At 48.1% G+C, this 17,862-nt stretch overlaps 1 protein-coding gene across 4 annotated transcripts in view; it reads left to right on the top strand.

The window, feature by feature from the left end:
- The window catches only part of DNM2 (dynamin 2), a 752,889-nt gene that overhangs the window by 532,591 nt on the left and 202,436 nt on the right, over positions 1 to 17,862 (top strand). For all 4 annotated transcript variants that reach the window (XM_085600673.1, XM_085600674.1, XM_085600670.1 and 1 more), the window contains exon 18: positions 9,763 to 9,998. In XM_085600673.1, the coding sequence (XP_085456799.1) occupies positions 9,763 to 9,998 (236 nt within the window). The remainder of the gene's footprint in view (positions 1 to 9,762; positions 9,999 to 17,862) is intronic.

The raw sequence follows: 17,862 nt of genomic DNA, 5'->3' as shown, positions 1-17,862 counted from the left end.
GCCATGCTGCATATCTTTTGTGCAATCCATACCCCCTCTAGCATGCCTTTGGGCACCATGGAGCCACAGGGACCTCCAGTCAGATTACCGCAGGCATGTACTCAGACGATGAAATCTCTCCCTTTGTGATGCATTAATTGGGATTCAAGTACAAACTTCCACACTGCCTTAAGAGCCACACAAGTTCCACTCACACAAACCTGACCCTACTGACACCTATGGAAGGTCCAAATTTCCCCACACCGATCTTCAGGAGGTATGCAACCTTTGCCTCTCCCCGGAACACGAGGCTCGAGACTGTCCGGCCTGTAAGTCTTTCCGATCCAAAAAGACTATTCGGGACCGAAGAGCTAGAAGGAACATGGCACACTCCTCGACGTCCATTCCAGTCGACATCTTCGGAGACGACATTGACGATCCAGAACATCATCATACCGAAGAGGACCTAGTCAGCGCTTCCGAGGCCGACCAGTCAGATGTGGAGGACTTCACCCCGGCGCAGAGGGTCGTGAGTACCAATCTACCCCCTCCCACACCCGCGCCAACACCCAAAAAGGCTTCGGTCATGCCTTCGCCTCCGGGCCTAGGCAAGACCAGAGACACTGCTTCACACACCCCACCTTCGGGCCCGGTGAAGAAGCCAAGTAAGCCTTCCGGCGGCTCAGGCTCGAGCCAGCCTGCCAGCGGTGCCGAGAAACACACTTCGACACCGAAAAAGAAGACTGCCTCCACCTCGACACCGAGCTCCGCACTGAAGCCCTCGGGGTCGAAAACCAGCCCTTCGGCACAGACGCCATCTTCGGTGCCGACCAAACCACACAAGGCCACCGGCACCAACACTTCCAAGCCGAAGCCCATCTCGGCGCCGACCAAGAGACCGGAGGGTCCCAAGCCGGGTTCTAAACATTAAACCGGCATGGAAAAACCTAAAAAATCATCGGCCCGACGCCTTCTGTGCCGACGGACCAAATTACCTCACCAGAGCTATCTACACCGAATCCCTTGCAAAAAACTCTTACCAAGGATCCAAAAACTGGACATTTGACACTCTCTACTAAGAAGAGACATTTGGAGAAGCCTGCTCCGCCTCCACCTCCAAAGAGGAAGGACTCTGCTACCTCTCCGATCAGAATACCTTCACCTCCTCCTCCTTCCCCACCTCTACCCTCTCCACCCCCACCTCATCGTTCTCCTACTCCGTCTCGACACGATGATGATCATGGGGACCCATATTATGATACAGGGGATGTGCCACAAGACCCCACCCCTACAGGATCTCCAGATCCATGGGACGATTACCATATACCAGATATCCCCAACGTCCCACAAGACGATATTTACCCTTCTAGACCATCTCCACCAGAAGATTCATTAGGGTTTAACCATCTTCTGCAAAGAGCAGCACATTATCATGGGGTGGATATGCATAATGACCCTGTGGAGGAAGATTTCCTCCTAGACACATTCGATACTACACAGAGGTCCACCTCCATACTGCCCATGCTCAAAGGGGTGGTAAAGCATGCGGCAGAAGTTTTTAAAGACCCAGTTAGAGCCAGGATCGTTAACCCACGTATCGAAAAGAAGTACAAACCTGCTCCCTCAGATCCCTCTTATATCAGAGGACCAGCGCCACTAGATTCCTTAGTGGTCTCTACGGCACGTAAAAGGGCAAACTCCCAAGCGTCAGGTGATGCGCCACCACCTGACAAGGAGTCAAAACTGCTAGATGCTTCAGGCAAACGCACAGCAAACGCACAGCAAACACTCAGGCACTGCTGGCCAGATATGACAGGGCTCATTATGACTAATTAGAGAGCATAATGCAACATCTCCCTGAAAAATATAAAAGTAAAGCCAACGAGTTGATTCAAGAGGGTAAAACAATCACAAACACCTCTATACGTTGTGCCCTAGACGCAGCAGACACAGCCTCCAGGGCCATTAACACCAGCGTCCTTCTCCGTTGTCCTGCTTGGTTAAGGGTATCTGGGTTTAAACCAGAAGTACAAGCCTCCATCCTTAACCATCCCTTTGACCAGGAACATCTATTCGGGCCAAAGGTGGATGAGGCCTTAGAAAAGATGAAAAAGGACACGGATACAGCAAAATCCATGGAGGCCTTATAGTCTCACCCGCCCAGACAATCCTTTCGCCGCTCATCCTTTCGGAGTGCATCCAGAGGCTACTCCTCAGACACAGCGTCCACATCGTACAAGTCCCCTACTCAGACCACCTTTACAAAAGGTTACCAAAGAGGCGGCTACAGGGGTAACAACAACAAGGGCAGAGGCAAAACAAACCACGCCCGTTCTGCCACACCTCCTACCCAATGACTTCCCCCTGCTCCCCCCAGACCATTCCACTCCAGCCGGGGGCAGACTCACAAATTTCCTTCATGTCTGGGAGACCATCACCTCAGACAAATGGGTGACCCAAATAATTCGGTCAGGATACTGCATGGAATTAACATCTACCCCCCCAAACATTCCACCCAGGCAACGCCCAATGTCACAAGAACATTCCACATTGCTAAAGCAGGAGGTAATCGCCCTCCTACAAAAACAGGCAATAGAACACGTTCCTGTCAATCAACAAAATTTGGGGGTCTACTCCCTATATTTTCTAATACCAAAAAGGGACGAGACTCTACGACCTATTCTAGATCTCCGGCCCCTAAACACATACATACACTCAGACCATTTTCACATGGTAACGCTTCAGCAGGTACTTCCGCTCCTCTCCCAGAACGACTTTCTCACCACACTGGACTTGAAAGACGCAGACTTCCACATTCCAGTACACCATGCTCTCAGAAAGTACCTCAGATTTGTAGTGGACGGACAACACTACCAATTCAAAGTGCTCCCGTTCGGAGTCACAACAGCACCACGGGTATTCACCAAGTGCCTAGCGGTGGTGGCGGCACACCTCCGAAGACAGCACATTCACGTCTTCCCATACTTGTACGATTGGCTGATAAAAGCCACTTCATACAACCAATGTGTACACCGCACCGCTACCACAATCCTACTACTTCACCAACTAGGCTTCACAGTGAACCACCAAAAGTCCCAGCTAACACCATCCCACATAAAACAATACCTTGGTGCCACCATAGACACCTCAAAAGCAATAGCCTACCCCAATATGGCCAGGATTGCAAGCATTCAGCTTTTGCGACAAAAATTCGTACTTCAACACTCCCTTCCAGCACGAGTGTTTATGCAACTGATAGGGATGATGGCCTCTTGCATTTTCATAGTGCCTCACGCAAGACTCCAGATGCGTCCACTCCAAGAGTGCTTAGCGCGCCAATGGAACCAGGCCCAGGGGCAACTGACAGATCTGGTGTTGGTAGACTGTCGCACCCATCGCTCTCTGCAGTGGTGGAACACCACAAACCTTTCCAAAGGTCGATCGTTCCTGGACCCGGTTCCCCAAATAATACGAACAACAGACGCATCTCTCTCTGGCTGGGGAGCTCATCTATTACACCTCACAGTGCATGGCACATGGACACCGCAACAAAAGTTACTCCATATCAACCATCTGGAGTTACTAGCAATCTTTCTAGCCCTGAAATCCTTTCAAACACAGATTTCAGGCAAGGCAGTCCTCATTCGCACAGACATGACGGCCATGTATTATATTAAGAAACCAGGCGGCACACACTCTCCACAGCTCTCTCAATTAGCACAGAGCATATGGAGATGGGCAATTCCCCACAAAATCTTTCTCCTAGCTCAACATGTCCCAGGAGTCCAAAACACCGTGGCAGATCTGCTCAGCAGACAGACACAACAGATCCACGAGTGGGAACTTCACCCACAGGTTCTTCATCCGTTCTTTCAAATGTGGGGGCATCCGCACATAGACTTCTTCGCCACCCACGAAAACACAAAATGCCCCAAGCTTCGCCGCCAGATACCCACACCAATTGTCCAAAGGAAATGCGATATGGATGAACTGGTCAGGCAAATTTGCGTATGCTTTTCCGCCTCTCCCGCTCATTCCATTAGTGGTGCGAAAGCTACAACAGCACTCCCTCACACTGATCCTAGTAGCTCCAACGTGGGCTAGACAACCGTGGTACACCACGCTGCTGGAACTCTTGGTAGTACCACACCAAAAGCTACACCTCTCACCATGCCTCCTAACCCAGAACCATGGAGAGATCAGACACCCGGACCCAGCTCAGCTCAACCTTGCGATCTGGCTCCTGAAATCCTAGAATTCGGGTACCTAAACCTTCCCCCTGACTGTATGAACGTCATCAGAGAAGCTAGACGCCCTACCACTAGAGCCTGCTACGCTGCCAAGTGGAAAAGATTTGTTGTTTATTGCCATAACACAATCAATCCTCTAGACGTGTCTATACAACACATCATATGCTACTTACTCCACCTACAAAGGTGTAATCTAGCCTATACATCCATTCGGTTACACCTCACAGCAATTGCAGCTTACTTACAAAACAGGCAGCACCTATCGCTTTTCAGAGTACCTGCCATTAAATCCTTCATGGAAGGCCTCAAAAGAATAATTCCCCCAAGAGTACCACCCTCACCTGTGTGGAACTTAAATATCGTTCTCACAAGGCTGATGGGGCCTCCCTTCGAACCTTTGCATAAATGCGAACTGCAATTCCTCACATGGAAAACCGCTTTCCTTGTAGCCATCACTTCCCTTAGAAGGGTCAGTGATATACAAGCACTTACCATACAAGAACCTTTTCTTCAAATGCACCAGAACAAGGTTGTTCTCCGTACCAACCCAAAATTCCTACCTAAAGTCATTTCCCCTTTTCACCTAAACCAATCTGTAGAATTACCAGTATTTTTCTCGCAACCTCAGACTGTTGCAGAAAGGGCTCTGCACACGCTAGATGTCAAACGAGCCTTACTTTACTATATCCAGAGAACACAACCTTTCTGAAAGACCAAACAACTGTTTGTCTCTTTCTCTCCACCACACAAGGGCAACCCCATCTCAAAATCAGGGATAGCTAGGTGGATTGTAAAATGCATCCAGATTTGCTACCACAAAGCAAAACGAACGCTTTCCGTTCCCCCTAAAGCCCATTCTACACGGAGGATAGGGGCTTCCATGGCATTTCTAGGGAACATCCCACTAGATGATATCTGCAAAGCAGCTACATGGTCAACACCGCACACTTTCACTAAACACTATTGTGTAGATGTGCAAACCAAGCAACAAGCTAGTGTGGGCCAGGCTGTACTGAAAACACTATTTCAAACCACTGCAACAGATACCGGTGGTCGCCGCTAAGGTTGGGAACTGCTATGCAAAAGTGTGTAATCTGCAGCTCATATGCCTCGAACGGAATATGCTACTTACCAGTATGCATCTGTTCTTGGCATGTAGAGCTGCAGATCTACACACACCCACCCGCCTCCCCGGCTACCTGTATCTGTTCCAGTCTATCTTATTTAGATACAACACACATGGGTTTCTTCACTGTGGTTACTACGCTCCATCTTTCCCTGCTGGCGAAAAACAATCTGAGGATGGAGCCGAAGCCCATGCGCAATACGATCCAAAGGAAGAGTCACCGACCTCGTGACTGCCAAAGACTTTCCAAGAGGAAAAACAAACTGCAAACATCCGGGCCCAACACCAGACGGCGATCTATGCAAAAGTGTGTAGATCTGCAGCTCTACATGCCAAGAACAGATGCATACTGGTAAGTAGCATATTCCTTTCTTCTGCAAGCCTGGCCTTCAGGTCCATAAAGTTAACTTGTTTATTGTACATTTACACATGCATGCTCTGTGGGTCATGGCCAGCAAGATCTTGGTGAGTCTCCCAGAGGACCTCAGAGCCTCTCTGGTTAAGACAACACGATTCAGTTAAGTGAGTAATATGGGTGTGCCTGAATAGTACTGATTGCCTTAGCAGGGCTGTTGGCAACAGTGTCATTCTCTAGCGGCAAGCTTGGATAAGGTCCACCGGATTTCGTGGCAGTGTAAACATCCCTAATAGGTATGCTGTTCGATAGGTCCAAATTCTTTGAAGAAAAGGCAGACACTGGGCTTGAGAGTTCACAGGCAACCAATCCACTGCTCACTTTTTGGTGTTACTGACACCAGTGGAACAATTTCCCCATCCGTTAAGGAAATTAAAAGGCTCTCCAGGGGACTAGCCTGTAGTTAATGTCCGCTTTTCCATCCAGTAGTACATCAGTCTATTTTTTGGGGGCACCAGTATACATTGCAGCGCATCAGGGTCAACAGCCCTCAAATTCCTCCTCTGGTGCTACAGCAGCTGCCAAGCCATTTTAGTTTGTCATCAGCGGCTCGTGGGAGGCAGGATACTACATTTCCGCTCCGGCTGGTGATCTAGTATGACAGACAAATGGGTTTTACAAATCATTCTAAGGGGCTACATCCTACCCTTCAATTCCTTTGTGATTCAAATTGAACCAGGAGCACATTTCCTGGCCCACTTGGGCATTTGCCATGCTCTCTTTTGGCGGCCTTACCTAGGGCCCTTGGTGTTCATGAAAGTGATGGCAGTGGCTGCTGCCCATCTTCAGAGGTCGGGCATGTGTTCCCAAACCTCAACGACTGGCTGCTAAGGGTGGGTTCGCCGCAGCCAGTCATGAACCACCTCTGGGTTATGGTCCACCTCTTGACATTGTTGGGCTCATTTTAGAACTGTTCTGATCTTTGTCTCGACATCTGCCCTCTTACTACAGTTTACTGCTCTGGGAACTCTTGGGGTTGCTGGGGCACCCAGCGTCCTCTGGGAAGCAATTGTCAGTTGAGGTCTTTCGCACTGATATACTCATGTTTTGCCCCACTGCTGGACCCAAACTGAATGTCATGTACACCCCTTTAGCACTTGACTCTGTGTAGCTAAGCAGAAAGATCCAAAACTTACTCAAGGAGGTGATGTGTGGTTATGTAGTCAGAATTCAGTGTTTCATCTATAGCATGCATTAAATGAATGTGCAATCAGTGCTTTGTTTTAAAAAGAGAAAGTATTTTATTTACTGACAAAACAATGCTAGGCATTCAGTGTCGCACATTGAGGGATTTACTCAATTTGTTAAGGATAGTGAGACAACTGTGGCTGCTGGTAGTGGTTATTTTGCAGTGTTCTACTACGGTCCCTGTTTCTGCGCCATAGGCCCATCCCCACAATTTCTCCTGGCTTGAATGTGGAGCTACACTGATGCATTCTAGACTTGTAGTGCAATGTGCTCCAGGAACCCAGCTTAAACTTTGGCCCACCACAAAGGTTAGACTACTCCTGTGCTTTTCTAGTTCTTGAGTATATGAATTCTGATGAGCAACATTCTCAAGTTGTTATTTCTCACCCAATTGTGTGGTGCTCTTCGCCATACGGTCGTGTAGCAGCCTTCTCCACTATGCTGTTTTTCTCTCTCTCTCCCCCTCTCCCCATATGTGATGCACATGCATGCAGACAGCAGCCTTTGCCCTAAATGTCTCCAATGGAGATCATAAGCCTTAACATTGTAGCCGCTCCTGGGAATAAATGATGGTGGTGGTTAGTAGAGTCGTCAAATGGTGCAGGCATTGGTAGTTTTCTCTGGTCAGTAATGCAACCCACCCCCCCACTGTCAGACCCCATTGGCACAAGGATCGACACGCCTCGTTCTGTGAGACTGCAGGGGGTCCCCCTGACCTCTTTCGGAGGTAATCTCTACTCTGTCTAGCACCCCCAGACGTAGACCATAAGCCTACCTAGAGACAGACTGATAGCATGTCCGCACTGGCTTTCAGAAATAGTTTCCAAACATTTTACATTGGAGTTAATTAAACCAATTTCATTATAGTTTCACTTTATGCCAGAACCAGAATCAATAGGGTACATCCCAAAATGAAATGATTATGAAGTTCGTTTTAGAAAGCTCTGCACATTTCCTTATGTTTTATGCAGGACCCTTGGCTGGGGTGAAATACAATTGGGTGGTATGATGTAAGGTTAAAATCCACTTGTATGGGTGAGTACCCATGTCCAGTATTCTTTGATCTCGAACACTGTTCTGTTTCAGTTTAGTTGAACCTCTGATTATTGGGGTCAGTTCCCAAGTTCTGGCTGAGGACATCCCAGAATCTACGTCTTTATGTATCAAGTGATTTGCCTCAGTGTTCCACCCTCTTGAATGTTGGTTCAATAGGTAAATATTCGGTTAATTGTTGTGGTTGCCACTCTCTGCAGGTCTATCTGGCCATTGTGCCAGTGTGCCTTGAGGACTGCGCCAAAACCTTACAATTTGATCTTGACATTGAGAAGGTTAAGTCACAGTTTGACTACCTGGATCTGAAATCTTTGGAGCATGGCAGTGAGTTTTTCTCGGTAGATCTGAGCAAAAAAGTTGCAGTAATTGCCTGGACAAGGTACTAGGCAGCTCAACTCTGAGTTGGGATGGAAAAGTGAGAGGATGTTTTGCAAAAAGTAGATATGTATTTTCACCCCTTGGGCCATAGCACTTATTCGGGGATCAAAAGAGAAGTCTGCATCAAAAAAGTCCCTATGTTTTTAATACTGGGAGCATTGCTGGAAAAAATCTCGGGCTACAGTTTAGCTCCTGGGAATATTCTAAAGGTGAGGAATCTATGATTAGGTAGAGTATCAACTAGAAAGAGTATTACCAAAGGTATATAACTCGTTTGTTGGTTTAAGAAGTGGCCTGATGTGATGCTGGCCAATGGAATGTCTCAGGAGCAGCATGACAAGGGTTTAATTATAAAGGGGATATTTGCAGGGGTGGAGTTGGGTGGAAGCAAAGATCATAAACAACATTGTTATGCAGTTCTTGCATTTTACTAATTTATTAAGGTGTGCTGTGAGCACTAGCCTAGCAGGATGACTCAATCCCACCTATGAAATACATGACCTTTGGTTGTCATGGCACCCTTGAGGTCAGGATCTGGTTTCTATGCGGGGAGAAGGTTAGCCCTTGTCAAAATAGCTTTTCTATCTCTTCCCGGTTTGTGCCTAGCTCTAATAAACTCTTTGTAACTGGGAAGGAATGATGATGTTCTGAAGCACTGTGACTTGTTCTCAAATAGTTATGACTCTAGACATGTACATCTTATGTTGTGTCTGTCACACTCTGATGGTGTATCTACCATTGAAGCGGACCATTATCCATTAGTATCCTGGTCGCTCATCCTACAGAGTCCTCTGCATTGATGTAGAGTTTAATGGCCCATGATTTACCAGTGAAGTGAAATCAGTGCAGGCATTATGTAGTTCAGTTTCATCAAATTTGGGCACATCCTGGATCGCTTTCTTTGAGAAGTCAGTGGAGATATTTCAGGCCTGAAAGGCATTTGCATCTGGCTGATTTCACTCCATTGATGAGCTTCAAGACGCACTTTTAGAGAACAGGTCTCTTGGTCTGCAAGTTCACTTGGATGGTTGTTGTCCTGTTCACTTCATTAATTTGGGAAAATTAGGATTCAAAGTCTAACAGAATGCTTAGCTTTCCTACTTTGACTCTGTGAATTGGAATTTAGAATGTTACCGGAAATTGAGGCCATAGAATTTAAAGATAGTATCTCTCTCAGCCATCCAGATTCGATTTCACTGCCAGTTCTTGAGCCTTGTGGAATAACAAAGACCAAGTTGGGGAGTATGGCTGGTTACTGTGGTCTTGGGGCACGGTTGAAATGGACTGTATGGATGGGTCTTTGTTGGGAGTCCTTATACAATTATTTATATTAATTTACAATTCCCTCACCCTCTTTTGTGGGGGTTCTGCAGACTAAGGACTTCATCCACCATGAGCTGCTAGCCTACCTCTACTCTTCCGGGGACCAGAACAGCCTGATGGAGGAGTCTGCAGATCAGGCACAGCGGAGGGATGACCTGCTGCGCATGTACCACGCTCTAAAGGAATCAATGAACATCATCGGGGATATCACCACCAGCACCATCACAACCCCAATTCCCCCACCAGTAGATGACACCTGGATGCAGACCACCGGCAGCGGCCACAGGTATGCACTATATCCATTCTCTGCCCATGACTTGTAGATCTGACTTCTTTTGTTTGGTAAGACTGTTGTATTGGGAGCAAGCAAGCACTTTACTCTTCCTTTAACATGAGAGGAATGTAAGACCCGCTGTTGGTTCAAGTAAGGGCCATAGTCTCAAGGTTTGGACTTTTTAATTGATCAATTACATTGCCATAACCAAGTGTTCGAGGCATATGAGCTGCAGATCACACACTATGCATAGATCGCCATCTGGTGTTGGGCCTGGATGTTTGCACTTGTTTTTGTCTTGGAAAAGTCTTTGGAAGTCACGAGATAGGTGACTCCTCCATTTGGATGATAGTGCGCATGGGCATCGGCTCCATCTTCAGATTGTTTTTTTCGGCCATCGGGCTCGGATGTGTTTCTCGCGCACAAGTTTGGTACCGTTACCGATCCTACTTTCGACGTGCAATCCTTCACCCTTCTCCGGTATTGTTTTCGATCGCGATCCCTAGTCGTCGCGCATCTCTTCACCATCGAAGTCCTCGATTTCAGTCATCGACGAATACCTTCGGGCCTACCTGGGCCTTGACTTTTGACTCATGGAAAGGACTCCATTCAAGAAGTGTCCTCAATGTGGTTCGAAGTTCCCCCACACAGATCTGCATGAGGTGTGTAACCTCTGCCTCTCCCCGGAGCATGAGGCCAGAGACTGTCCAGCTTGTGCCTCTTTACGCTCCAAAAAGACTATTCGAGATCGTCGAGCTCGACGAACAATGGCTCACTCGTTGACCTCCCTCCCCGACGACATCTTCCACGAGGGTGTCGATGTTCCAGAGCAAGTGCAGGCCGAAGAAGGACTCGTCCGCGCCTCAGAGGCCGATGACTCCGACATCGAGGACGTCACCCCTGGGTAGCGGGTCGCAAGTAGAGACGGCGACCCCGACCCCACCACCGAAAAAGGCGTCGGTTACATCTTCACCTTCGGGCTCAGGTGCACACCGAGAAAGCGCTTCTCACGCCCCACCTTCGGGCCTGGCAAAGAAGCCAACAACTAAGCCTTCCGGCCACTCGAGCTCGAGTCAGCCTACCGTCGGTACCGAAACCCAAACGACACTGAAAAAGAAACAGTCGTCCTCGGTGCCGACTACTGCCTCCACATCCACGCACTCGGCACCGAAATAAACTACAACCAACCCCTCGACTCTGAAGAAAACATCGGAACCAAGCAAAAAGCCGCTCCCGAAAGGTTCACACACTCAACCTTCGGAACCGAAAAAGCCGCCAGAACCGAAAAAACAACCGGCCCGCACGCTCCTACCGAGACTTTAAAACCTCACGGTTCCAAGCCTAAAGAGCACAAACCTGCCCCGGAGTCGGTGCCGCGCAAGTCTTCGGAACCAAAAAAATCTGCACCGAAAGAACAGCCTCCAACAGAAGAGCTTTTTAAACCGGACCCCACCCCAAAAACTCTTCTAAGAGATCCAAAGACTGGTCAACTCAATCTTAGCTCTAAGAAGCGACCACTGGATACGCCTACACCGGCTCCACCACCTAAAAAGAAAGAGATTGCAACATCTCCTCTCAGGATCCCTTCTCCACCTTCTCCTCCCCCACCACACCACTCTCCTACACCATCTCCTCCACCAGTGGACGATGATGCCTCTGATCACACTGGGGACGATGCAGACGATGAGCCACTTGGGGATCCTAGCCCACCTTCTACCCCACACCCCTGGGATGATTATAACACGCCAGATGTCCCTAGCGTGCCACAGGACGACCTCTATCCCTCTAGACCTTCCCCTCCAGAGGATACCATGGGTTTCAACCCGTTAGTCCACAGAGCGGTCGACTTACACACACACCCCGTAGAAGATTTCTTAATGGATACTTTTGATATCTCACAAAAGTCCACCTCCATCTTACCCATGTTGAAAGGGGTAATTAAACACGCTCCAGAGGTGTTTAAAGATCCTGTTCGGGCTAGAGTTATTAACCCCAGGATTGAAAAGTAATATAAAGCTGACCCAGCATACATCAAGGGCCACATACCATTAGACTCCTTGGTAGTATCCAATGCCAGAAAGAGGGCTAATTCTCAAACCTCAGGCGATGCTCCACCTCCCGAAAAAGAGTCTAAACTCTTAGACGCCTCTGGTAAGCGCACAGCATCACAGGCAGCTAACATATGGCATATCGCCAACACTCAAGCTTTGTTAGCGAGGTATGATAGGGCTCATTATGACGAGCTAGAGACCTTACTACAGCATCTTCCAGAAAAATATAAAACTAAGGCGAACAACCTAATACAGGAGGGTAAGCTTTTTACCAACACCTCCATCCGCTGCGCTCTAGACGTAGCAGACACCGCCTCACGAGCTATCAACACAAGTGTCCTGCTGCGTAGACATGCTTGGCTACGCATTTCAGGTTTCAAACCTGAAGTCCAAACTGCCCATCTTAATCGGCTATTTGACCAGCAATACTTGTTCGGACCTACCGTGGATTCATCTCTTGAAAAGATGAAGAAAGACACTGACACGGCTAAATCAATGGGAGCCTTGCAATCGCAAGCTCCCAGGTGTTCCTTTCGTCGCTCCTCTTACAGAGGCACCTCCAGAGGCACCTCCTCAGACAACCCATCTACATCTTACGAAACACCCTCCCAAACTACATTCACCAGAGGTTACCAAAGAGGAGGCTACAGAGGCAATAATAACAAGGGCAGAGGCAAGACCAACAACACTTGCTCTTCCTCCACCCCTACCCAATGACTTCCCTCCGCTCCCCCCAGACCATTCCACTCTGGTCGGGGGAAGATTGCTACAGTTCCTTCCTGTCTGGAACAACATCACCACAGACAGGTGGGTGAGACAAATAGTTCAGTCAGGTTACTGTCTAGAACTAAATCAACAAAAAAGAGAGGGGGACCAGGAGCTGTTTATGGTCCAATGTCCGTGCTCCACTAATGACAGTTAAATCAATTAGGACATTGTTCCATGTCGGCGGTGAAAACAAAATTAGTGAACACCTGCTCAACAAAAGGAGTAAAACAACAAAGAAGAGAAAGAGAGAGTGTAGAGGGGAGGGGAGGTAGGGGTGGTAGAGGGGAGGTAGGGGTGAAGGAGAAAAGAGGCAGAGAGAACTATCCCCAGTATCAAGGATCCAATCCCGAAGGGGAGGACTCAATATGGCCTCTTGTTGGCCCTCACACACCCCGAAGCATGTCTTGCTTCATCATTGGGCTTTTTATTGCTCCTCTTCGGGCCGGCGCTGCAATGCCCGACGGTCCCCCGAAGGGTCTCTTTGTCAGAGGTCTTTTAAAGAGAAAAGCCGATAGGTGAGTGCGAGTGTGTGGGGTAAAAATGGTGGTGGATCCAAGAGGTAAGTGGTTACGTGCGTGCAAAGTGTGTGGATAAAATTACCTAGGGGTGTCCAAAAAACGCTGTTTTAATGTAACGGGACCCCTGGTAAAGTAAAAAGACCGGTAGGTCGGGGAGTCACTAATAAGCGCAAGGTGCTAGTGTGACTCATAAAGAGGTCGACATGTTTCACGCCTAATAAGCCTGGGAAGGTCAGTGGCGTTTCTTCAGGACCTAGTTGAGTGAAAGGGTGTGCACGATACAGACGGGGGTTCCAGGAATTGGAAGGGTAACCCGCGTCAATGGAAGGTGGTGTAAGGTACAGAACTGCGGGGTACAATGACAGAGTTAGCAGTGTGAGTCAAAGAATGATCTCTACGAAGCGTACCGAACTTGTGTTACCTAAAATGGGATAAAAACGGGGAGGGAAAGGATAGGAGAGTGGAGGGGAGGGGGGGGGGGGGGGGAACAAGAGACACAAATGGAGGTTTTTTAGGCAGTACTGGTATAAATGATAAAAACAGTATAACGGGCGTAGCACAGCACAGACTGTCCGTGCCCCCAATTGCCATCCAAATGGTGGTTGTGCAGTCAGACATGTGGTAGCTCACATTAAAACATACCGGAATGCCACACCAACCATACGACATCCGTGACAGACAAAACATATAGGAAGGGGATACCGCAATTTCCGTGGGAGGAAAGCGGTGTTAAAGGTTGCAAGTCAGCCTCAAGACTGGTCTGCATCTGTTGCATTCAGTTAGAAAGATGTTAAAGAATAGTCCGTGCACATGAACGTGATCGCACGGTGGTGGTCAACTGTTGAAAGTAGAATACACGCCCCAAGTATACTAGTTAGTTAAGGCAGTGATTTCAACGATCGCTCGAGTCATGCGTGGGAACTCTGCTCACCCCCAAGGGGTGAACCAAATAAAGATGACAGGAAATCACATACGGGACATTCAAACAAGCGTACCAAGTTGCTTACCCTCGTAAGTGTAAGTGAGGGCTTCATAGGTATTGCCGTGGCTGCCTGCGCCCTATTTGTTAAAATAGAAGAGCACAGATAGATTGGTGGTATATCACTGGAGCCCTGAAGCATGGGTAAGCTGCGCTTTGAAATCGTTGAGCGTCTCCTGTGAGGTCCCATCGTGGTAGAGTACTTACGGTTACGTCTGGGGCCGGCTCATTCAGCACCTACCCTCTGCCAGCGGCTGCCTGTAGGAAGTACGGGTCGTGTTCGGACTCTCTTTGAAGTATGGTTGGTAAAGGCGTTTCCTACTTCCTGTTCAGGTCATGAACGCCGCTGATTTCGCGGGCGCTGGTTAATGCGCATGCGTGGATAAGTGTGTCTCGAGGGTGCGCATGTTCAGATGGGACAGACCTGTTGTGTGCGCATGCGTCCTGTGGTATCTGCAGCTCACGCCTAGGAGGGGGACTGCGCCTGCGCATGTCAAGGGGCACGTAACTTAGAACTATGCCCAAGATCCTGATCTGTTATGTGTAGTAGCGGTCCCTCCCCAACAAATAAATGCATTTACTCAATATGCAATTGCAGCTTCCCTTAACCTAATCAGATGTGTCCAGTGAGGTAAAGAGGGAACCAGAGCTCACAATAGAGGTAGAATAAACCTCAATAATGAACCCAACGAACGGCTGCACAGTCATAAGTGTAAAGACACTTGAACCAAAAGGTGGGGTGTATACAGGGGTTCTGGTCAGAGTTCCACCCAGGGTATCTCATCGTTGAGTCCTTTCGTGTCAGTGTGAAGACGGAACACCCAGCGTTGTTCTTGAAGTAGGAGGGCCAGAACGGTCTGGATTCTAGTACCGTCCATGATATTTGTTCGCAGTTATGCCCATGTTCAAGGAAGTGGTTGGTAAGCTTGGTGGCTGTACGTCCCCATCGGATAGTGCTCTTATGCTCGCTTATACGTGTTTTGATGGGACGTGAGGTCATGCCAACATACTTGAGACCGCATGGGCACGTGATAAGGTAGACGCAGTTCTTGGTATTGCAATTTGAATGTCCTCTTTGTTCCCAGATGAAGTTCTCCAGGGTTAGTTGTTTACTGTGAGTTGTAGTAGAGCAGGCATGGCAGTTACCACATGGGTAGTGGCCTGTCACAGGGGGTAGATTTGACAGCGTGGTACTTTGTGGACCCGTTTTTTTTTTAAGTGGTCGTGTGTTGACCAAAGTGTCTCGTAGGTTAGACGTTCTTTTGAACGTAAACCGTGGTTGTTCTAGTTCCAGTGAATCACTGTTCAGGATCCTCCAATTGCGCTTGATGATTTTTTTGATCCTATTGGACCGAGGTGTAAACGTGGTGACACATGTGATAGACTCGTTGGGTACCTTAGGTCTTGTTTCCAGTAGCGTTTCCCTGTGGTTGTTGCGGGCTCTTTTCCTTGCGTGCCTGACGACCTTCTTCAGGTAGTGTCTTTCTAAGAGATTTTTTTCGAGATGGCTGGCCTCAATCTCGTAGTCCTGACTAGTTGTGCAGTTGCGTCGTATCCTCAAAAATTGACCGTACGGTAGATTCTCCCGTAGGGCCTTAGGATGGTGGCTGTTGAAGTCAAGGAGGCTGTTACAATCCGTGGGTTTCTTATGTAGTGTGGTCCTCAGGACGCCGTCCTCCATGATGATCTTGAGATCCAGGAAAGGGATAGTAGTTTCGCTCATAGTTCCTGTAAATCGGAGATGTGGGTTCAATTGGTTGACCCATTCTAAGAAGGTCTCACAGGTTGATCTGGTGCCCTTCCAGAAGATAAGGATGTCGTCTATATACCGCTGCCATGTAATGAGGTTCTCCTTATATGGGTTGGTGTCTGAGAAGATATAGCTATTCTCGAAGGAGGCCATGTACAGACCAGCCAGACTCGGCGCGAAGGTACTACCCATACTGGTACCTTGTACCTGATGGAAGATGGAGGTCTTGTACATGAAGAAATTTTCTTTAAGGGCTAACGTGATCAAGTCCAAAATGAAGACCACTGGTGTGTTAGTTTGGGGTTCTGCCCTCTGTAATAGATATTCAACAACCTCGATGGTAGCGTCCTGAGGGATGTTTGTGTATAACGCTTCTACATCCAACGTCAGAAGTAGGTCAATAGGTACGATGTTATCCTTGTTGATGGTTTCTATTAAGTTAAGTACATCACGTGTGTCCTTGAGGTAGGCGGTGGTGGTTTGAACCAGGGGCTGAAGGGAGTGGTTGCTGAATTGACTCAGTGGTTCCAGGATGGAGTTAATACCTGAGACGATGGGTCGTCCTGGCGGGGGGGTTACGCCCTTGTGTATTTTGGGAAGGATGTAGAAGTAGGGTGTCTTAGGGTCATCGTTAATCAGGAAGGCCGCTTCATGGGGGGAAATCCAACCCTCCGTACTCGCCTCATTGACCAGAATCTTGATCCTCTTGGACAGTCCCTCAGTCGGGTCTGTATTTAGTTTACGGTAATATTTGGTGTTGCTGAGTTGTTTCTCGCATTCAGCCCCGTAGTCGGTGATATCTAGGAGGACGGTGGCACCCCCTTTGTCTGCTGGCTTTATGATGATCGTATAACACAAAAGAAATCCTGAGGTCTAATGGTAAAGAGAAATAGGTGGTATGTAGGGTGAGAAGGGAATGACTAATGTACGTAGTGAAACTAGAGGAAGCTCCAAAACCAAGGTCAAGTAATCACCGTGGGTAACTAACCCCATCACATGGGATTTTCATCCCAAAGAAAATCTCATAATCTCTAGGGGCAGGCAGCGCCCTTATGTGAGATATGAGTCCATAGTGTTATGATTGATAAGTACTAGACAATGGAATAAATCCACAAATGAGCCTAAGGTGAGTGGGGATTGCAGTGCTGGTGGTAGTGAAAAAAGTGAGTGTTTAAAACAAGTGACGGGACGGCCGGAAGACTTCTGTTAGACAATGCCGTCCCGATGTTGGATTAAAAAGCAAGGGGGGGCAACACTAATCTGGTCTGATCAATGAAGCAACGTGAAAGAATGTGGTCGACATGTTTCAGCCATATCGCCTGACTAGGCTAGGCTTTCATCAGGACCTAGAAGCTACTGCAGGGAAGAAAACAACGTAACAAAGGATATGAAGAGCACCCTCAACTTGATTGTAGAGTGCAAGTCTCTTCAGCGAAACATACAGCACCTAGATAACGAGATAATTTTGGGAGTGAAACCAAAAACGCTCAGTCATAATTATAAGAACAAATAAATAAATGTAGACTTGAAGCAAGGTCCAACTCACCCGTACAAACTAGGTGATGAGATGACCTCCACCTGGCAACCGCTCAGGAAGGAACACCGCTCTGAAAAGGAAATGCAAGGCTACTGATAGCGGCTTACAAATCGTGAGCAAGTGTGAAAAGGGTGGGAAAATCAACTGAAAACTAGGGAGAACTGCCAAGGGCAGAGTCTGCACACACAATGAGCTGGTAAGATCATTGCAACAATTAAAACATGGCTATATGCTGGACACAAAGTCAGTGTGATAACGGATAATACAGCTCCG

This window comes from Triturus cristatus, chromosome 4_2 (assembly GCF_964204655.1).
Source record: "Triturus cristatus chromosome 4_2, aTriCri1.1, whole genome shotgun sequence".
Taxonomy (NCBI): Eukaryota; Metazoa; Chordata; class Amphibia; order Caudata; family Salamandridae; genus Triturus; species Triturus cristatus.
The sequence above is the reverse complement of the archived record's forward strand: the minus strand, read 5'-3'. Positions and strand labels throughout refer to the sequence as shown.